The following is a 23204-nucleotide window of genomic DNA, read 5'->3' on the forward strand; positions in this document are numbered from 1 at the left end:
GAACTTGTGTCGTATAGCTCCGGATGACTGCTCACGGACAATATCAAGCATTCCTTCATGTTGAATGAGTCACTCCGGGAGGGGTCACAGCAGCAAGCAGGCTCTTGATTGGTTAATGCGGCGAAAATCCATCAAAGTTCAAATTTTTCAACTCGGGCGTCAGCCGCAAATTCGCGTCAAATGCAAAATGCACAAAAAGCAACATTAGCGCGTACCGCGCCAGGCGTTCAATTTGCGTCATTCGTGCCGCGAGACCTCCAGACCCGCATCAACGCATCTTCCCATTGACTTAACATTGAAATCACTCGCACTTCACGCCTCTACCGTGGCTGGTGTAAACGCAGCATTACACACCAAAGGAAATGTTAAATCGTGAATCGGACAATAGGTGCTCTTTAATGTAATTACGTTAATATGTAATATAAAGGAATAAACAGTATGATAATATGCTTTAGAATAGTGAAGTAACATTTTTCCCAAGACAAACACTCTCATAAAGTATAGATGCTTAGAAAATGTAACTAAAACACTTAAGTACTGTCCACCTCTGAATAAGAGTCTTGACGATTTAAAGTATCAGGTCTTACAACATCTCAAAAAACATCTTGTGACAAGTCATATCGAAAGTTCATTGTTGACGTGCAGACGTTTTTAGTGTGGACTGGGATGAGTAAGTGTGAGTAACTGGTAATAGTTTCATTATAAATATGGGGTTGTTCAAATGAGCAAAGTGAGGTTTCAAACCATAGTAACCACATGCAGGCCTATTCATCATTTGGCTGAAACCTTCACACTGTGACCTTCCCCTGACAGCCAAGTGAAGACGACATAGACTTTAATGTAAGGCCACACGTGTCCTTGTGTAATGAAGCCGATTATCAGCTTCAGCCATTCAGAAAAAGGTCACTGGGGCATATCTGTACCTAAATGGTAGGACCTTTTTAAAAGGTAGCGTCCCAGTGACAAAAGGTGCAACTTTTGTATCTTTTTTTTTTAGAGTGTGTCATTGCTATTTTTGTTCAACCACACATAATCTACCACACTGATGACATATTTTGCACCATATAAAATGTAAAAATGCACTAAACTGGTTAACAAGCCTTAAATCTTAAATCCAGAGTGAACAAAGTGCTGGGTGCAGAGCACAACCCACACTCCCAAGAGGCTTCCTTGCTAAACCATGATGTTACTAAAATAATGGAGATCAAGAGAGAGAGAGAGAGAGAGAGAGAGAGAGAGAGAGAGAGATGCTGTGCTGCAAGGAGCCTCTTGGCTCTGCTCTTGTCTGCACTTGCACACCAGATGCGCTCTGCCTCAGCTCTGGAATGTGTTTGTGAGAGCAGTTTAACCACTGACCCACCCAACCATTACCACAGAAATCTGATCCAGACAATCCTCTAACCTTTCTTCATTGTGCATGTGTGTGTGTGTGTTCCCTCGGCTATCTTGCATCCTCTATCTACTCACTTTCTATCATCTTTCTTTTCAAAAATGTGCCTAAACCTATCAGTTAAATTGTGTTCCCACAAATTTCATGTTTCTTTAACCACAGATTACTCAACATGTTCACTGTAAGACACACACACACACACATATACTTTACAACCCTAAGTTCACACTAACACACAGGCACTTAGTCTGATTGTGTTTTAATGGTAATCCATGAGCCGTGACAAGGCAATAAAATAAAACTTGAGAAGTTAAAGATGGTCGTTTAATCTGCCACATAAAAGCATAGGAGGGAGGGTTTCATTTTTCCTTCCCTGGTGTAAATACAAAGCTTTTAGTGTGAACATCAAATCAGATAATCACAGCATATAAATGAGAAACGTTAAATTACTATCATTATAATTTATATCATATGAAATAAATTCTTATCTGACATCTCTTATCTGTCACATTCTCTATTACTTTTCAGGCATTAGTTATTAAATAAGAATTCAAACCTGCAGCAAGGTAAAAACATATAATGCAATAGTATATCTGCTTATAACCTAATAAGGTCTAAATCACCTAACTTACTGTAATGTCATACAATTTCCCAGCCTGGTTCAGCCAGAATTAATACAAAATATATAAATAACAAACTTTATGATCTACCCACACATTAGCTCACATACAGAGTTTAAACTACTTTCATTTTTACAAGGGAAAACATTATTAAAACCACAATATGTATGTTTTTTATTAAAATATCCAACAACCACTTGCACTGTGTAATATATTTAATGCCGTTGTGTCCCAATAGTTTGCAAGGTTTGTAAATCCAGAGAAATTTCTATTTTAAATAATGTTTCGTCCCTTGTCTCCCTTGTAATTGTCGCACTTTTAGTGACTTAATATCTGCGCTATCCTCAGTTTCCGGTTGTAGAAACTATGGCCACATGAGTGGACAAACGCTGAAGAGGTGGTTATACAGCATCTAAAACCCTGTTTACACATACACGGTTATTTTGAAAAATTGAGACATTTCCTTAGTTTGCTCTGAATCCGATTCTTTCTAAAAACTCCGGCCAGAGTGGAGATTTGGAAAATATCCGGTTACACAGTTGCATGTAAACTGAGACAAACGCATGTTTAGGCAGCAAACGTCACAGTATGCGCCAGAGCTCGCACCTACGCCAATAGTGCGACCTTATTCAAAAGAGGAACATGAAGTGATTTGTTGCTGTTTTCGGGATTCTAATTGGCTTACGTGGGCTTGAGCTTCTGGTTACACCGCCACCTAAAGGTTTGGCATGCTCTTGACGGCATATATGCACAGGTACGTGTCAATAAACACTTTTCTGGAAACTGACATGTGTGCACAAAGTTATTTTTGAAACCGAAGAGGTTGAAATGTCCGTTTTTGAAAATAGCCACTCACGTGTAAACATAGTCTAACATGCAGCTGTTGTGCCTTGCAGCTAATTCATTACAATGGCAAAAAATAGCACGATCAGACGTACAGGTAAAAAAACATAGGCTGCGTCCGAAAGCTTTAGGCAGCTGACTTGTTGCAATGACTTCGGAAGCATGAAGGCAGCTCCGAGAAACACATTCGGACAGCCTTCGGACAGCCTTCATAGGATTTTTGTTTGAAGTATAAACAGAGAGCGCCTTTGTGATAGCTAATCCCATATTTGTAAACTCAGTACTAATTACTTTCTAGAAATGCAATTAAAAGGTGTATAAAGTTAAAATACAACTTTATTTACACTAAATTTGTGCTCCAGCCGTTTGGCCGCCATTTTTGTTTTTTCATACTTGACCAGGCTCAACCAATCACAATCCGCATTCCCGGCCATCTGCATTCTCAGGAGACAGGAAGTAAACTTAACATTAATTTCGGCCATGCCTTCATGCCTTGGAATTCTGCCTCCGAATGCAGCATTTTTTAGCTTTCGGACAGCCATTCATCCATAAACATGATTCATACGTCTCTGGATGGTTAAAAAACACCTCTCATCATTCCACTCTCCCTCATAATGTCATTAAACTACACCTTTGTTATTGAACTCATATGGGACCCTTTCTATTTTCACGATTTACTGTTTTCTACATAAAATCATCTTGCAAAATGCAACATATCTTTAATATTGACTAAAGCCATGTTAAAGATTGAAATCTATAGTGGAATTAATGACTTTGGAAAAAAACTTTGATGCTCTAAAATCAATACTAGATTATGAGCTTGGATTTCACAGGCAGTATTGGAGGTGAAATTGCCTTTTTGTTTTTCTATCAGTAGAAAATGAATGAAACAAAGTTTGCTCCTTTCTCCAGATTTGTCTCTATTGTCTATATCTAAATATAACAAGGATATAAAATATATTTAAAATAAGTAAAAGTTATTTAATGAGATTCAATGTTTATGGATGACTAACATTCAAACCTCTGTTTATATCATAAATACTATAAAAGCAATATTTAAATAGATTTTTAGTGTATTTAAATGAATAGTGACTCAAAATAGCACAGTTAGGTAGTTAGATGTTCTGAAGTTTATCTTAAAAATACTTTTTTGTACAAAATTAGTGCGTGAAAATGGTACATTTATTAATTGTGCTTAAAAGAAAGTGTATTTTATTGCACTATTTTTTCACCAATCAAATACCTTTAAGCAATATTAAGCACTTTAAACAATATTAGGCTAATACAGAATACAGCTAACGTAATTGTAACTAAAAATGTATATTCCTGAATTGTATGTTCTTAATGGACACATTTGATCTCACTCACCTTTTCAAAAGAAAAATATCGCAATTCCTTTCAAACACGTGGCAAATGTCTCTAAACTAAAAGCAGACTAAACTGATTTCTAAAACTAAGGCTATTCTGCCCCCTAGTGGTTACTAACCATCATAGACATAGAGAAAGAACAGACTATCGCTAATATCCCAGCACTGTACCTGCCGCCTTTTGAACACATCGTCCTTATGTTCTCATTATCAACCGACAACAACCGCATTATGTAGCACTGTAAGTTTAGGGTGCCTTGAGATCTTCGCGACTTAACTAGTCAAGCAACTAGGTAAATCGTTTTCAAGCAGTTTCATTGGAGTTTTTTTTCTTTATTAAATCAGTTTCATCGGAGCTAACCCTTAAACTAAGATCGTGCAAAACACTGCTCCAGGTGAGGCTCGAACTCACAACCTCGGCATTGCTTTGCTTTGTACTGCAATATAAGTACCGCGCGCTAACCGATTGCGCCACTGGAGCTTCGGCGGCCAATTGCAATAATACTGCTTATGAACGAACGAGGATTAAAAATTAACCAAAAATATCGAGGACAATTAATTTGAAATGCGCATCGCCTGTTTAAATTTTTGAAAAATAATATTTTCCCGCCCAACCAGTTTTCTCTGCGGTATGGGAACATTATTTTGTTCAATTCTCTTCTCACACCCAGCCAAAACCAGCATAAGCTGGTGAGCTGGTTTTAGCTGGTCTCCCAGCTTGAATTTAACTGGTTTTGCTGGTGTAGCAAGCTGGTCTAGTTGTATTTTGGTCACTTTTTAAGCTGGTCTAGCTGGACTTAGTTGGTCTGTCTGAAAGACCAGCGGACCCACCAGCTTTGCCAGGCTCGGGACCAGCTTAAACCAACTACTGCCACCTTAAACCAGCTACCAGCTTATGCTGGCCTTAGCTGGATTTTTCAGTAGGGAATGATTCAAATAAAATAATTATCATCTTAAAACTGCTGTTTATTTTCTGTTCAACTTATCACACGTGGTTGTTATTCCCCAGTTGGCTCTTGCATAGTATTTATTTATTTCACCGAACATAGTGCATATGGCTTTCAATAATACAGGGCACAATGAATCTAATATTATGTAACAATGTAATGTTAAGTTAAAACGTATTAACGCTTTTAAATTATTACTACCATTTGCACATGTTAGTGTTTGGTTTAAGGACATAGCCTACAGAACAGAATATGATATTATAAATGTTGCATGTACATTTATTTTGACAGTGATCGTTCTCTGTGTTTGATTGCTTTTGCCTTGCATCATTTGCGTTCATATTGCGAAATACTCACTTACTTATTCACCAGCAGTTCATATACCCAAACTCCACCTATTGCGGGATCATTTCCCCACTATTTGATGCAACATCTTGCATCCGGTAGCAGTAAAAGCAGAACTTGACTTCGGTAAGTTTATAAACTTGTTTAGTCTCGATTTATTCGCTTATAATTTACTTTTTTTTACTAAACTGTACTTATTAAATATAAATATATATAACACGAAATCATTTATTTAAATTAAAAGAACTAAGCCGAAATGTAGAAATCATTAAAGACTTATAATACTATTAGATATAATTTAAATTAAATAGATTTGAATATATGATAAAACAAACATTGTTTTGAGGTAACGTTAAACCAACTGAAAATCTAATAAAAAAGATGTTTGTTTGTTTGCACTTAACCTTGTTTTAACAAAGTTTTAATGTTTTTTTTTTTAGGTTGATAGGTAGGGGTTTTCCCATCATCATGAGTAACATCACCTCTTGCATGGAACCTCAGCCCCTTACCTCCTCAATCCTGAAACCCATTCTCATTTTGGAGTTTATTTTAGGATTGCCTGGAAACATCTTTGCTCTGTGGATTTTTTTCTTTAAATCTCCATGGAAAGCATGTAACGTCTACCTATTCAGTCTGGTGACAGCTGACTTCCTACTGCTCACTGGCCTACCTTTCCGCATAGACTACCTGTTTCGTTGGGAGGACTGGATATTTGGGGAATCGTTTTGTCGCTTTATCCTCTTTATCATTTCTGTGAACTTCTCCGCCAGCAAAGCTTTCATGTGCATTTTAGCAGTCGACCGCTTCTTCAGAATACTTCACCCACACCACCCCATTTGTCGAATGACTGTAAAGCAAGGAATAATGATAGTTAGTGCTGTTTGGGTGGGAATTGTCCTGATTCGCCTTCCATCTGCTTTGACCCTGGTTCTCCAATCCCATAAAAACTCTTCAAAGCTCATATGTCATGATTTTCTCTTGTGGACATCACCATCATTGGGAATGAAGGTATACAACACAGTGCAGCTTATGGAAGTCCTGATAGCGTTCATATTGGTGCTCTTCTGTTTTGTGAAAGTTTTCTCCCACGTCCGTGGACGCCAGCTTAAAACACACCGCAGGGTGACACGATCAGTGAGGTTGATTTTGATTCTCGTGATCATGTTTGTTATCTGTTTCATACCTACAGCAATTTCCGGCTTTTTACTTCAGTGGTTTTCCTGTTCTGCACATCTCCAGCTAAGTCTCCATATCTCTTTAGCCCTAACCTATATGAACAGTGCACTGGATCCAATCATTTATTGCCACTGTAATGCCTGGTTCAGAGACACTCTGAAAATCAAAGCCAATTCCATTGGCCAAACAAAGTTTCAGCTGAGTGTCAAGACCAGAAAACGTTAACTTGTGAAATGGTTACAGTTTTTTACTTGCAATCATTTGTCTATTTTCATCACCACTATAACAAGTATTCTTACAAACGAACTTAAAGGGACACCCCACTTTTTTTGAAAATATGCTATTTTTCCAGCTCCCCTAGAGTTAAACTTTTTTTACCGTTTTGGAATCCATTCAGCTGGTGGTAAAACTTTAAGCATAGCTCAGCACAATCCATTGAATCTGTTTAGACCATTAGCATTGCTCTTAAAAATAACCAAAGAGTTCCGATATTTTTCCTATTTAAAACTTGACTCTTCTATAGTTACATCGTGTACTAAGACCGACAGAAAATTAAAAGTTGCGATTTTCTAGGCAATATGGCTAGGAACTATACTCTCATTTTGGCGTAATAATCAAGGACTTTGGCTGTAACATGGCTGCAGCAGGCGTAGTGATATTACGCAGCACCTGAAAATAGATCCCTGCTATTGAAAGTAACCAAGGGGACTATTTTTGGACAGTGTGTAATATCACTACGCCTGCTGCAGCCATGTTACAGTCAAAGTCCTTGATTATTACAATGTAACTAAAAGAGTCTTTAAATAGGAAAAATATCAAAACTCTTTGGTTATTTTTGGTGATGCTAATGGTCTAATCGGATTCAATGGTTTATGCTAAGCTATGCTAAAAGTGGTACCGCCAGACCCGGAGATCAGCTGAATGGATTCCAAAACGGTAAAAAGTAAATGTTTAACTCTAGTGGAGCTGGAAAATGAGCATATTTTTTTTAAAGTGGAGTGTTCCTTTAAATCTGGACTGTGCTTTTTATTGTTACAAACAAAATATCATAAGTTTATATTAGTTAAACATGCTTTCCTATTCACAGTAAACACGCATTGTAATGCGTTTTTTTATTGGGCATATTTCAGTAAATGTGTGACACAATGAAACACAACATAAATGTATGAGGCATAGAAATCAAAATTAGCTCATCATCACGATCACATGCTATATAAACAGCCTGGATATTAAATATTCCTTTAGAGGAATGCTTTAAATTATTTAGACCTCTGGTCGAGGTCAAAGAAGAAAATATCCCTCTCAAGTCTGCATGCCAGTACATTTCTTACTTTAGGAGATCAGATTGGTATTACTGAGAGAAATGTGAAGATCTTTTAAATGTCCTATTCTGAATGTACATTTAAGGGTTGGAAATACTGGCATGACCTCCACATATTATATATACAGTAACAAAACGGCATCAGTTAAAAGAATCTATTGAACATGCTCTCGGTAAAGTCCGTATTTAAATAAAGGAATCGCCAATAACACAATACAGTCTGACAATGATGTCCAGTCCTGTCTTAAATACAATATAAAAACAGTTCACAAACTTGTACTTGTCATGATACACACAGAAGATATAGAGAAATATAGGAATCCCCTCGATGCAGAGCAAACTGAACTAAAACAAAGAATACAATAATGCTTCTCAAAAGAGTCTTGGTCAGCATCGATCTGTACATAATACCTATACTGTATTTGTCATGGCCACCAGTTTCATCCCTACAGCCACTGAGTCGTATCAAAGACCTACATTGTTCAAAGCTGATGCTATACCTCCCTGCCAGGTAAAAGTGTTGGCGCTTGTACCAGCAGGACGGTCCAAAAGTGTGTTGAACATACAGGGTTGTTTTAGTGGCTAAATGCTTTATTTATTGTGTGCCTTAAAGCTTTTTGTCCAGTAGAGGAAGCAAATGTTCAAGAAACGAGAAGCTTTTTAGTGGCTTGTGGCCTGTGCGGTGCAGAGTTAGGCAGCAAATGAGAAATTGACAGAAGAGGCTGAGGGAGCGACGCAGGCGAGGGTCAGTCGTGGATGACGATCGGCCCTCGCATCCGTAAACTGGGGTGGGGAGGTGCCAGTACTGGTACCTGTGCCGGCCCCTGGGGGACCCGGCGCAGGCTGATCTGCTCACATGGTTGTCTGCATGCTCTTCTTAACTGTGAACGAGAGAGCATCCTTCTGGCTTTCCTATAGGGACAAGGAAATAAAAAAAGAAATATTATGAAAATATTGCAGATCATGACTAAAGAAATGATGGTATCATTTAACAAAACTTTAAGCGTTTCCTAGTATTTATGGAAATTATTTATAGTAAGAAAACTTGCCAAATAATGTTTTCTAATGTATGATTTTCCTTTTTGGCAGTTTTGTTGTAATGTATGTTTGAATCATATGAATGATTGAATGAATACAACTTCAATTATTGGGAAAAATTATGGGAGTGATTTGGAAAGTACATGAACACATCACTGACCATCTTATGCACTGTGACACAAACAGGATATTACTGTATAGTACTGTATATTACTGTAAAACAATTCATTCTGTTTTGCTAGTTTGTTCCAAATAATTTAATATTCATTGAATTATGTCAATCCTCTTTACCATATGTTGTAAATTGTGTAGCAGAAATTGAGGATGAATGTATAATAAATATACTGCAGCATTCAAAATTCCGAGTGATGCTTCTTTACAGTGTTACAAATTTTCCAGAAATCCTTAATCTTTCTTATAAATTTTGATATTTTATAAGTTGAAATTTGTGAATATGGAAACCCCAGGCTCAGATGTTTGAATGGCAGTGAAAGAAATTGTACAGATGTGCTTATCCTGTGCACAGCACACATTACTGCTCTGCTCGACTCGGCACGTAGTACAAATGTGACAGCTTGGACTTATTATGTAAAAATGACATAAAAAACACGTGACATAAATAATGTTGTACTAATGATCAGTGGAAATGAGAGTAATGAAAGAATTGCCTGGGTCTTATGTTAATGAAAAATGAATAAGGCCGACAGGCATTCACAGGGGACGGCCTGTAGATTAGATTGACCTTAATGAAAAACACGAACGAGGTCTCGAACAACAAATGCATGATTAAATTCTAGAATGTGCTGTGTGCTTGCACGTATAGCATCACTGTTTACTAAAAATCTGAATATAATTGTGATTATGTTGTACTGGATCTGAGTCGTAATTTTATACCACAAACACCACAAACTGTTCAGTGACTGAGTGAGAAACATTCAAATGTCAATAAGTAAAAACCAAGCAACAAAGTAAAAAAAAGCCCTGCGATTTCAGTAAACAGACATCTGACAGTCTGTTACGATGCATGGGTAGAGAAAAACAGATTGAGCCACAAATCAAATCTCATTTGTCTGAGGGTTTCCTGCCTAGTTAAAGGTTAATCTTTCAGAAAAGGGACTCTAAATTTAGTCATGTATCCGCTCTAGTCCTAGGGGCCAGAGGGAGCCATGCGTGTCGTGGCTCATATGGATGTGACTGTAATGGAAAAGCATTTTTCTTCTGTTCCCTTCCAACTCACAGCTGCATTTTCTCAACACCAAACTTCTTGGTGTGGCATTCAAACCAATTACTTTCATTGCAGTTGAGGTGTGATTTAGTGCATTGGTTAATCCTGTGTCTGTTTGGGTCATACATTTTATGCATTTTGCCAGACTCCACAGGTAATGTGGTTTAGCCTTTGTGTACGGTGTGTGCGGTCTTACCATGAGAAGGTGTCTAACAGCTGCAGCAACAAAATAAGATAACAAACAGTCACTAGTAGTAGTCAAAAACACTGTGATCCATGAGACAATAGGGTATATCATAATATGTCTAATTTCCCTTACCCAAAGTTAAGTTTTTTATATCACATCTGATTTAAATTCAAACCTTTTTTTAATGTTCCAATCTGTACTTCAGAGCAAACAGGGATGTTAGTCATTAACATTGTGAATGTGGAAAATTCATGCAGTTTTACATATTTAGCAAGGAATTCATTAAATTCTGCAGCTCTTAATCCTTTAATATTTCATGTTTGTTGACTGAGAAATGAAAGGGGATAACAAGTTAATATTTTCTCAGAATTACTGAGAAATAAGAAGGGGGTGATTGTGGATAAGGGGCATTAAAGATCATTACTGAACTATTATTACAGCATTATGTTATGAGGAAATAAAAAGCACAATCACTAAAATCTGTGTATTTCTGCAGGTACACTACCAGTAAAGCATTTGGACACACCAACCCGTTCTTTATTATACTTTTTAATAATAATGCTAAAGTCTGAAAAATCTAAAGCTTAAAATACCACAAAACTTAAAAAAATTAAAAAGTTATACTAACGAGATTTATTTAGTTTATTTTAGCTTCTGCGAAGTACACTCTAATATTGCTACGTTTTTTCCCAACCCAGCATTGTGCCAAAAAGGGAATGAGTCATTGGGTTAAATTAACCCAGAAAAAATATTATATGTGACCCAACAATGGGTTGAAAATAACCCAGCATTTTTCAGAGTAGCTACCATTAGCCTAGAGTGTGTTACTGTAGCTAAATTGGTACACAATTATGTTAAAGGAAAACACCACCTTTTTTCAATATTTTACTATGCTCTTATTTCAACTTAGACAAATTAATACATACCTATCTTTTCTCAATCCGTGCACTTAATCGTTGTACAGCGCGTCATGAATGTGTTAGCATTTAGCATAGCCTCATTCGTTCCTTAGGATCCAAAAAGGGTAAGTATGGTGGCACAAAATAAAACGTGGTGATTTTTTTAAGTGGATAAAAAATGAGAACTATATTGTATGGCAGAAGAGCACCTACATTTGCAGCACTTCGACTTCGGGCACAGTAACATCAAAACTCCCATCTCACTCAAACTCCATATTACTGCTCCCAAGGTTGAAGTGCTGCAAACTAAGTCTTCGTTCAAACTGCATGTTTGCATGTAATGCCCAATTCTGATCTAATTTTTTTTATGTTCACATTACGTGGCTAAAATCAGACAGCAGTGTGAACTGCTCGTGGTCCTGAACTCCATCGCATGTGCATGAGAACAATATGTCATGCGCAGCACGCGGTAATACGGAAATGAACGTGCAGACTACTGAGCAGGTGTTGTGGACTTCATACAGAGCTGTGCAGACGGCCAGTCGGCGCGTTTTATTTAAGTTGGGAGCGAGCGATACAAGCCGAGGCAGTCTGCTCCCGGTCACGTGCGGGTCTGTCATCTTAACAACGCTTCAGGAGAGTCAAACACACTTATTTGCATGTTAGAGGCTTTCATGTATAAGGTGATGTGCAACAGAAGCTTAATATTTAATGTCTTGAATGCTTTTAAGTGGTTTTGCAAACATGCCGTCGGTGGATATTTCCGCAATTGTGACGCATATCAATCTAGAATGACGTAAAAGTCACACGAATTCCGATATGACTGTTCAGACTGAGGTCGGATTGCAACACATCTGATCTGTATCTGATTTAGAACCACAGATGAAAGTGGCTCAAATCAGAATCGAAAAGATCAGATTCCATGTGGTTTGTGCTGTTAACACGTCATACAAAGAGACAAACATGGGTCATATATGAGGAGAAAATTGGATTTTGATGGCAGTGTGAACGTGGTCTAAGTGCTCTTCTGGCATATAATATAGTTCTCATTTTATATCCGCTTAAAAATCGCCATGTTTTATTTTGTGCCACCATACTTACTTTTGTAACTACTCGGGTAAAAATCTTTAAATGAGGTAAACATGGAAGTGTTTGGTGGCTTCTAAATTCATCCCTGTTTGGATCCTAAGGAATGAATGGGGCTTTGCTAAATGCTAACACATTCTCAACACACTGTACAAAGATTAAATGCACACATTCAAAAAAGATATGCATGTATTAATTCGTCTAAGCTGAGGTAAGAACATAGTAAAATGTTGAAAAACTGTGGTGTTTTCCTTTAACAGCAGAAAGACATTCTAAGTCACGTTTGATAAATGCATATGTGCTTAATGCATCTGTTTAATATAGTTCTCAACTTTGGCCATACGTTTACGTTATTTTATGTACATAAATGCTAAATTGATCGGACTGGTAGGAAGCTAAGGTTCTAAGCTTTCTGAAGATACCATATATCTAGTTTTGCGCACCACAACTTGCAGGGTCCAAGTCTACTTGGGTCCAAGAATTTAAAGGGATCACCCAAAAAAAGGAAAACACATAATTTACTAACCATAAAATGTTCCAAACCGGTATACATTTTTTTGTGATGAACACAAAGAAAGATATATTGCGAAAAAAAAAAAACCGTTTTTGAGCACCATTGACTTTCATTCCTTCTATGGAAGTCAATGGTGCTTCCTGCATAATTACAAATATCACCCACTTTGTATTCAGCAAAAAATATATACATATATCTTATTGACTTCACTTTTCTATCAAATGGTTTATAAGATCATGACTAATATAATTTCACTCAAGTGTGTCCAGACATTTGACTGGTAGTGTATGTGTTTGTGAAGTGATAAGGTACCTGTGGAGTCTCTCTAATTTAAGACTAACCTCAGTCTGCATTCATAAATGGTTTTAGCCCAGATTAGTGGGATTATGGATATTACTAATTATAGGATCTTTATTCAAAAATTGTCACTGAGATCTATGAGACTGAGTGACCCATTTCCTTCTTAAGGATCTCTAACCCGTCACTGTCACTGGGTATGACCAATGCAGTAATTACACTGTCACTAAAATCAGTCACTCTTATGTGAAGGTTTAATCAAAATGATCAGACTAATCAGATGTGTCGTGCCATCTCATGGGGAAAATCTCTACAGGTGCCAATCATGAAGGAACAGCACAAGGGCTTTTTCTGACACGGAGCATGTCTGCCCTGTTGTTCTGTAATAAATATCCCTGAAGGCTCAGTGCATGGGCCAGAATAAAGTTAAATAAATGGTTGCACAATGAGTGAATAAGCCACATGACAGGTTTGGGTCTGAGAAGTGAGGTTTGCACACCTCGTCTCTCTGGAAACCAGGAAGAAGCTGTCGTCCGGGGCATCGATCCAATTGGGTCGTCTTTTGCGCAACATCAGGCCACTTGCACGAAGGTTTGAGCCCTCAGTGCTGCTTCCATTATGTTGCTAAATAGGAAAACAGGAACATCTTTAGTCTTCAATTATGACAGTGTTCTTCACATCCAACCCTTGAGAGCCGGTGCCTTGCAGAGTTTAGCTCCAACCTTAATCAAACACACCGGAACAAGCTAATCAATGTCTTCATGATCACAAGAAAATCACAGGTAGGTAGGTGTGTTTGATTAAGGTTGGAGCTAAACTTTGCAGGGCACCGGCTCTCCGGGGTTGGATGTGAAGAACATTGAATTATGAGATAAATCCACATTAAGTCTCAGGGGCGGTTTCCCAAGACTAGGCCTTAGGTATATTAGGACATTTAAGACAAAAACAATACTGTTGTGCATAGTACAAGGGGTTTTTAAATTAAGGCAGCTCAAATATGCATTTTAGTCTGGGATAAGCCCTGTCCAGGAAACTGCCCATCGGTGTGTTTTTGAAATGCAGAACACACAAAATAAACCCCAAATACAAAGAGTTATTTTACATACTAGAAAAAATTTGGAAATGTTCAAGTGTGAGTGTTATACTACACCGTACATGTGCAAATATTAATAAAATAAGTCATAACAGCTTTAATTTTGGTGTCTGAGGTTCAAGCCCTGTCTGGGACCTATGTGTTGTTGTATCTCAGGTATTAGCATAAAAATAATATCTTTAGTCATAAAAACTAGTATTAAAGCAAGTCCACCGTATTTACATTAGTCATCTCATGAATGAACAGTGGCTGCCTTTGTGTTTGTTTAGCTCGCATTTCTCATTTCCATTTTAGCTAGCCGCAATAATATGTGAGGAACCTATTGTCACCAAACCAATTCACAGGATCAATATCACAATCTGTGAAACTTATAAGATTGGATTTTTCTCCTTTATTAAGCAAAACAAAAGCCTTTGAAGTTATTATCTTTCAGCACAGTGGAAACATATTGGATTTGAAGAAGTATGCATACTTGAGTCTAAAGTGTTTGTCAGTGTAGTTTATACTGTTCGAGTCTCAGACACCTACCAAAATGGGTCCCACGATATGAGCTGGGTTTTCTATAACATAAAAGAGGTATATATTGTAAGAAATGATTTAACCATTATAATACACTTTTTTCACACTTAAAGGGATAGTTCACCAAAAAATTAAAATTCTGTCATCATTTACTCACTCTTGTGTTGTTACAAACCTGTATAAATTTCTTTGTTCTGAGGAACACAAAGGAATTTATTTTGAGAAATGTTTGTAACAAAACCGCTTGTGGACCGCATTCACTTCCATAGTAGGATAAAAGAATACTATGGGGTCCACAAACGGTTTGGTTACAAACATTTCTTAAAATATCTTGCCTTGTGTTCATCACAACAAAGAAATTTATGCGGGTTTGTAATAACATATAATTGAGTAAATGATGACACAATTTTCATTTTTGGGTGAACTATCCCTTTAAAGGTTTTTCATCAAGGCTGTGAGGTTCTATTAAGAACCTTTAAAGGGACAATCCACTTTTTTTGAAAATATGCTCATTTTCCAGCTCCCCTAGAGTTAAATTTGGATTTTTACCGTTTTGGAATCCATTCAGCCAATCTTCGGGTCTGACGGTACCACTTTTAGCATAGCTTAGCATAAGCCATTGAATCTGATTAGACCATTAGCATCACGCTCAAAAATAACCAAAGAGTTTCAATATTTTCCTATTTAAAACTTGCCTCTTCTGTAGTTACATTGTGCACTAAGACAGACAGAAAATTAAAAGTTGTGATTTTCTAGGATGATTTGGCTAGGAACTATACTCTCATTCTGCCGCAATAATTAAGGAATTTTTCTGCCGTACCATGGCTGCAGCAGGCATAGTGATATTACGCATTGGTAACTTTCAAATTCAGCAAAGTCCTTGATTATTATGCCAGAATCAGTATAGTTCCTAGCCATAACTGCCTAGATAATCACAGCTTTTAATTTTCTTTTTTAATTTTAACTACAGAAGAGTCAAGTTTAAAAAAAAATATCGATACTCTTTGAATTTTTTTTACCGTGATGCTAATGGCCAAATCAGATTCAATGGATTATGCTAAGCTATGTTAAAAGTGGTACCACCAGACCCGGAGATCGGCTGAATGGATTCCAAAACGCTAAACTGTAGAGGAGTTGGAAAATAAGCATATTTTTAAAAAAGTGGAGTGTCCCTTTAACATGCACAGAACTTCTTAGTATAAAATAGGTAAGAAATATAAAAAGGTAAGAAAAGTAAAGGTTCTTTGTGGAACAAAAAATGTAACTCAGTCTGTGAAAACCTAGCTAAAGGCATTTTTGTGATATTTTCTTCCTAATATACACTCACCTAAAGAATTATTAGGAACTCCTGTTCAATTTCTTATTAATGCATTTATCTAATCAACCAATAACATGACAGTTGCTTCGATGCATTTAGGGGTGTGGTCTTGATCAAGACAATCTCCTGAACTCCAAACTGAATGTCAGAATGGGAAAGAAAGGTGATTTAAGCAATTCTGAGCATGGCATGGTTGTTGGTGCCAGACGGGCTGGTCTATTTCACAATCTGCTCACAGTATGATGCAGTCCTGTGGGCGAAAATGCCTTGTTGAGGATAGAGGTCAGAGGAGAATGGGACGACTAATTCAAGCTGATCGAAAAGCATCATTGACTGAAATTACCACTCGTTACAACCGAGGTATGCAGCAAAGAATTTGTGAAGCCACAGCACGCACAACCTTGAGGCGGATGGGCTACAACGACAGAAGACCCCACCGGGTATCACTCCTCTCCACTACAAATTAGGAAAAAAGAGGCTACAATTTGCACGAGCTCACACAAATTGGACAGTTGAAGACTGGAAAAATGTTGCCTGGTCTGATGAGTCTCGATTTCGGTTGAGACATTCAGATGGTAGAGTCAGAATTTGGCGTAAACAGAATGAGAACATGGATCCATCATGCCTTGTTACCACTGTGCAGGCTGGTGGTGGTGTAATGGTGTGGGGGATGTTTTCTTGTCACACTTTAGGCCCCTTAGTGCCAATTGGGCATCGTTTTAATGCCACGGCCTACCTGAGCATTGTTTCTGACCATGTCCATCCCTTTATGACCACCATGTACCCATCCTCTGATGTCTACTTTCAGCAGGATAATGCACCATGTCACAAAGCTCGAATCATTTCAAATGAGTTCACTGTACTAAAATGCCCCCCCCCCCCAGTCACCAGATCTCAACCCAATAGAGCATCTTGGGATGTGGTGGAACGTGAGCTTCGTGCCCTGGATGTGCATCCCACAAATCTCCATCAACTGCAAGATGCTATCCTATCAATATGGGCCAACATTTCTAAAGAATGCTTTCAGCACCTTGTTGAATCAATGCCACCTAGAATTAAGGCAGTTCTGAATGCGAAAGGGGGTCAAACCCAGTATTAGTATGGTGTTCCTAATAATCCTTTAGGTGAGTGTATAACATTCTGTAAAAAATAATCTTGATATCTTTAATATTGATTGAATAAGGCCATGTCAAAGATTAAAATCAATGACTAAAATCAAACTTCAATGCTTGTTATCTATTCTAATTCAGGCTGGATTTCACAGACAGGGTCACATATTTCATGTGGTCTCAGAAATTTGTATCCAACAGTAAATGAGTGTACAACTACCTTGTCCTGGTGCACCAGCCCTCTTTTCTGCGGACTCGACCCTGCTGTGGTGATGATAGCTCCGTTTTCCCAAGATGCCGAGTGGGCCGTGACTGGGAAGAGAGGAAAGCAGTCGCCGCGGAGGCTGCACCTGCAGGCCAGGGGTGCGGTGTGACCGCTGAACGTGAGGAGCTGGACGAGACTCTGCAACATCAGAATATTAAAACATCACTGTAGCATCTGAGTTACAGCAGATTGTGTGACCTCCAATGCACAGAGCAACATTTCAAACATCTCACCCAGATACTGCAGGATACTGGTCAGGGTGCTCCTCGGGGAGGATTTGGGCTTCATAGGTCGCCCCGTCATGCCTTCTGACACCCGGATCATATCTATTCATCAACCAGCAGTACAGAACAAACAAACAAACGGAGACAGAGCCAAGTCAATGAGCTACGAAAAAGCAAGAACGAGACATCTCAAGCACACACACATACAAAGCGACATGGGCATAGTGAATAGGTCAGCTTGATTGATACTGCTGTGATACACCGCCCTGTGGTGACTAATCTTTCTGACTGAACAATGTTGTTCACGGCAGCAGCATACAGAGTCGAATCCCATTTGCTTCACTACTCATTCTTTAGGCCCTGGTGAGCATTTTTCTCCCTGAACTTCAGAATATTGATCGGCAAAATGAACCCATTACAATCATTCCAACTTTCTGCAGTTCGTTTTAAAATTCATTAAAACTCCAAAGGAGTTGAAAGTGGTTTAAGTGATTCTCTTCAGGCAGTTCTTCTTATTGTGTTGGCAACGCTTGAGATGCTCTTGCAGACGTACCGATACTTCAATTCATTGTCTCTTTAACAATACATCTAATGTGGAAAAAGTGAACTTGGTAATGCATTTTCTACTGACGTAAAATCCATTCTTTAAATTGAATGAAACCTCAGTGTAGGACTGCGCCTTTGGGTGGGAAAATAATGCTTGTCTGTTGCATTTTTTTTATGTGTGTAAACAGTTAATGCTGGTTTTGTTTAATAGATTATGTAGAAAGTATGGACTGAAACGTGGAAATAACATCATTATATATACCTGTGTAGAATTGCTGATGCACATGTTTTTATTCAACTTTATTCATATTGTTGAAAATAATGGCATGAGTTCCCATGCAAAAATCAGATGGATTAAAATGGCCAAAACAAAAAAATGTAGTTTTCCAAAATTTGTCTGCATATCACATTTAAGACTACATTGTGATTTTCATGCACTTGCAAAATGCAAAAATGTAACCTGGTTAGCCACCATGTCGAATGAGGTTGGAAGTAAAAACAAAAACAAATGCAAACTTGCATACACAGCAGCTTTTCATGAGTGTGCACATTCACCACACACATCAATACAAGTCATGATTTCACGACCAGAGTCGATGGAGCTCATGCTATCGGAGGAGGCAGACTTCACACGATCGCTGCTCTGCTCTCAAGTGTGCGTGCAACACGATGATGGACAGATACACAAGACACATGAAAACTACAAGGACTCATAGGATGGTTTCAGCCATGGTTTTATTGGTGTTTTGGTTGCCCACAAGACATTCACACAAAGAAAAATAAAAGAGAGACAAAGTAAAGAGCATGCCCCCGGGTCCTTCGAGCGGCAGGACACAGAAACGGCAAGAACAACCTCTTATGGTTGGGGATACATACAGATGTGTGTCTGGGGTGGAATGGAAGCACAGAATGGAGGTTTTGTATGATGGAAGGGGGGCAATGCAAAGTGAGCAGGAAAGCTTAAGATTTGTACAGGGCAGGGGATTGGCTCTTCAAGCGTTTTATTTCCCAGTGTTAAAAGTGCGTGTTAAGACTTCTGGAAAGTCTTTGTCTCTCAAAAGAAAGCCTGGGTAATTTCATTTGTGGGCTATTTAAAAGCTTTGTTGCATAATAGGTTTTGGGAGAAATATAGCTTCTTAACTATCATGCAATATGAGGAATTACTAAATAATGCTGGAATTATTGCCATCTTTACTGTCAGAAAAAATTGACAAAAAATAGTCCCTAGCCTTCACTAGGTCAGCACCCTTTGTAAAGGGTGTGTGTACCATTATTTACCTCTGAGGTACCCATCATGAACTCTTTGGGTGCTAATGTTTACTGTCCCAGTGACATTTTCTAACAGTGTTTGATAAAGGATTGAACACTTCTGATTCTTATTTAAATCTATGGACTAATACTCACATTTAAAAGCAGACCACTTCAAGCATTATCTAGACTTGTTGCTTTTTTAGGGTTTGGTAGTAAAATATGAAACATCTTTAAATACGGGTCTCGCCTGCAATCCAGACAGTGCCCTCAATACTGCTGGTGAAAGCAATTTCTCCTTCTCTCGTCTTAAATTTAATACAGGGATTCAAGCCTACTGTGCCAGATATCCTAACCAATCTTATAAGTTTAATTGACCATTTGACAAATTACAGTTTAGTGTACAACTTTAAATAGGACAAACTTCAAACTTGTCTATATATATGCTTCTAACTGATGACTCAACGTTTTTTAAATGACTTTTCCACTCGCTGTACCTCCAGTTAATTAGATCATAAATATTGCTAACAAAGAATACGATAGTCCATCATTGTTGCATTATTAAAACTCACAGAATAAGAGTTAAAACTTCACATAAATGAAACCTTCCTTTATGATGTCACTGCATAGACAAAAGCCTGTCAATTGTATCTAACTGATTGGTTAGTTTGCTATGCTTCGTTATTATATTCTTTGGTTCTAAGGTACAATCAGTTTTAATAAAAAGAAATATTACAGTTTCTCTTAACATTAAACTAGGGGTACACCGATAAATGCCGATATACACTAATAATACGTGGCCGATAAATATTCTGAATCGCACAGGCTATATTATTCACAGCTAACTTATTTCATGTAAGTTACTACGGCTTTTGATCAGTAACTCCTTATCGATCTAAAATCACTGTTAATTTGACTCGTTTATAACATGCATTTGAAAAAGCAACACTCGCCAGACATAATCATTATACATATGTTTTATCATCGTGAAAATACCTGAAAAGGTTTGAAGAGCAGCAATATAAATATTTCCTTAAGCCATTTCCTGGAGCTGCGTGCGTGTGGTTCTTCGTCTACAGCGCATACCGAGTTTCTGCACGACAGCGCCCCCTGGCTTTTGGATGTAGCGGCATTTCACTGTAAATCACTGCAAACATCATCGGCCAATATATCGGTGCACCCCTACATTAAACGTTTCCTTGCTATGTTAAAGCATAATATACATAAAATTGATCTATTGCTGAGCTCTAATGTTTCCACAAGGGAGAAATAATTCAGAGGTAGTTCAGTACATAAGAAGTTGGTAAATTTATAGATTAATTTGATGGTCTTATTAGCTCAAAATCTTGGCACGCTCCACTACAACGCAACGCAGTACCCTTGTACCGTTTATAAGCCATTAAATAAAACCTACCATAGATTTTGCAGATAAAAACATTTAAAATGCCCAAAAATGAGCATTTACAAGTTGTAGGTGTAATTGTTGGGAAATTAGATTTAAAAATATTACAGTATGAAACATTAGAGGCTATTTGTCCTGTGAAAAAAGCAAAACCGTTCTGTCTCAACCGTTCCAAGAACTACACTGCAACATCAACTCCTTCCAGAAATACTTAATGACTACGGATGACAACAAGCCTATAACAGTCCCAAGCTCTCACTGGTGCAGTACCCTTTACACAAGCCCAAATAGGCACAGTTATGTATACATTAGGTCAGTGGTTCTCAAACTGGGGGCCGCGAAATGGTGCCAGGGGGGGCCCAGTTTTATGACATTTTATAAAATAAATATATTTATTATGAATTCTGTGGGATTAAACCTAAAAAAAATAAGGCTACTAACCAACAGCACTACTTTGTATCATTCAATATGCTTTGTTTAAGAAAAAGTTGAGTTTTAGAACAGTTTTTTGACATCAATTTTCTTTGGGGGGGCCTTGAAGGAATACGCCGTACACAAGGGGGACCGCACGTTGAAAAAGTTTGAGAACCACTGCATTAGGTAACTTAGAGGTATTAATATACACCCTTTGGTATACCAATATTTACCACTGAGGTACTAATATGAACTCTTTAAGGTGCAAATGTGTAGTTTTTGAAAGGGTACCTCCCCAGCGACAGCTAGGGATCAGTTTTTTTCTGACAGCATACCATATGTACTTATAGAAATTTAAGAATGTTTTTTTTACTTTAGACCCTAAAATAAATCCAATGCTGCATCAATTCAGCCCTGAGACCACACATATACTTTTCAAACCCTTTCAAACATGTCTACCAATTACAAAACTATATCTCATCTCCCAGGAGTACCATAAGAAATATTAATGAAACATATAAGAGTGCAGGGCAGGATATTTGCCAAACCATCAGAAGCTAAATTCGTTTGAAGTGATAAAGGGAATATTAACACATTAATTTAAATTTTACTATCACGGTGTGCAAAATATAGAAGCTTTAGATAAATTTAAGGCTAAGACTATGATATGCTTTTCAAGTCGATTTACAAGGACTTTTGGGGTAAAGCGATACAGTAATCTTCAATTATCTGTGTGTGTGTGCTATGTGTACATATAAAATTCTCTTTATCAATCTGAGAGTCCTGTTAAAAAATGTGCTTACGTTTCATTTTAAACACAAACATCAAAACTCTTAACCTAACAACAGGTCAACATGTATGTAAAAAATGAACTGAAAAGATGATTGAAACTCAAATTATGGAGGACAGGCAGTCTTTATTGGAAATGGGGTGGGGAGAATACAAAAACCGAAATAATAATATAATAACAATAATTATAATAATAATAAAAACAGTACAAGACAAGATGGAGGGGAGGAATGACAGCGAGATGTGGAGAGGTGTGGGAGGGCGGGGCATTGCGGATGATGGGTGCGTGAGTGGGTGGGGGTGTTTTTGTACACGAGGCTGAAGTTAGGAATTTAAAGAGCTCTTACACTCCGCCTTTATGGCGCCACAGTTAATGGGCACAAATGGGCGGCGCGCGGCCCGGCGCAGCCTGATGAGGTCACGGCACATGTGACGCGCCAGTTTGGTGAGGCGCGTGGCCTGCAGCAGGAACGCCTGCTTGGTCTTCATGGAGGACTTGGGGCTACCGCTGTTCCTTATCGGAACCATGTGGGACGACTGCCGGGGACCGTGACCACGAGAGCGTGACTCCTGAGGAGAGAAAAATGAAAATATGAGGGAATGATTGTAAATGGAGACAAATAAGATTAGGAGGTCAAAGTTTAAACTCAGCTAAACTGAGTGCTAAGCTGAATAGCTAAGTCAAGTAAATGTATGTACACTGACATTTAAAGTTAATAATCCAAATATATCAATTACTTACGTTGGGTTCGGGGCTTGGAGGCGTCTTTTCTTCTGCTCCTTCGGCTCTGCTTGGCATCTTAAGGCCACCGTACTTTTTCCAGTACATCCAACAGGACACGCAGAGGCGACACTGCATGTTAGGAGGACCCCAAGAGTACCACTGGGGAGATTGTACAGCTGTGAACAAAAAGAGATTTAATAAGAAGTCAATTACAGAGTCCGATTATCCATTATTTCTTATATCTTTAATTCTTCCTATGCACCTTTATCTGGGAATCACATTTTTTTCTGTGATTTTT

The 23204-nt window shown here is 38.0% G+C and overlaps 2 protein-coding genes and 1 non-coding gene across 5 annotated transcripts in view; 1 reads left to right on the forward strand and 2 right to left on the reverse strand.

Annotated features, from left to right (window-relative positions):
- Positions 1 to 4607: 4607 nt before the first annotated feature.
- trnai-uau (transfer RNA isoleucine (anticodon UAU)) lies at positions 4608 to 4701 on the reverse strand. Its single transcript has 2 exons — positions 4664 to 4701; positions 4608 to 4643 (listed from the first exon to the last, which is right to left on the reverse strand). It is a non-coding gene; the product is annotated as a tRNA-Ile (tRNA).
- Positions 4702 to 5586: 885 nt separating this feature from the next.
- Positions 5587 to 7330, forward strand: hcar1-4 (hydroxycarboxylic acid receptor 1-4). The gene is made up of 2 exons (XM_065270428.2): positions 5587 to 5638; positions 5953 to 7330. Exon 2 carries the CDS (start codon positions 5981 to 5983, stop codon positions 6911 to 6913), a length of 933 nt encoding a protein of 310 aa, XP_065126500.2. The 5' UTR covers positions 5587 to 5638; positions 5953 to 5980; the 3' UTR covers positions 6914 to 7330.
- Positions 7331 to 7775: 445 nt separating this feature from the next.
- The window catches only part of mta3 (metastasis associated 1 family, member 3), a 37724-nt gene continuing 22295 nt past the window's right edge, over positions 7776 to 23204 (reverse strand). For 2 of the 3 annotated variants that reach the window (XM_073815569.1, XM_065242262.2), the window contains exons 13-19: positions 22925 to 23082; positions 22530 to 22752; positions 17793 to 17885; positions 17515 to 17697; positions 14877 to 14908; positions 13755 to 13879; positions 7776 to 8921 (exon numbers count right to left, since the gene is read on the reverse strand). In XM_073815569.1, coding sequence (XP_073671670.1) covers positions 8756 to 8921; positions 13755 to 13879; positions 14877 to 14908; positions 17515 to 17697; positions 17793 to 17885; positions 22530 to 22752; positions 22925 to 23082 — 980 coding nt within the window. In that variant the 3' untranslated portion in view covers positions 7776 to 8755. Of the gene's footprint in view, positions 8922 to 10468; positions 10489 to 13754; positions 13880 to 14876; positions 14909 to 17514; positions 17698 to 17792; positions 17886 to 22529; positions 22753 to 22924; positions 23083 to 23204 lie in introns of all 3 variants that reach the window. The other variant, XM_073815573.1, reaches the window with a different exon arrangement.

Source organism: Paramisgurnus dabryanus, chromosome 1, assembly GCF_030506205.2.
Source record: "Paramisgurnus dabryanus chromosome 1, PD_genome_1.1, whole genome shotgun sequence".
In the NCBI taxonomy this organism is placed as follows: Eukaryota; Metazoa; Chordata; class Actinopteri; order Cypriniformes; family Cobitidae; genus Paramisgurnus; species Paramisgurnus dabryanus.

Excerpts from the sequence above, each read along its gene's own strand:
- hcar1-4 (XM_065270428.2), top strand. The coding sequence starts at position 5,981 with ATGAGTAACATCACCTCTTGCATGGAACCTCAGCCCCTTACCTCCTCA.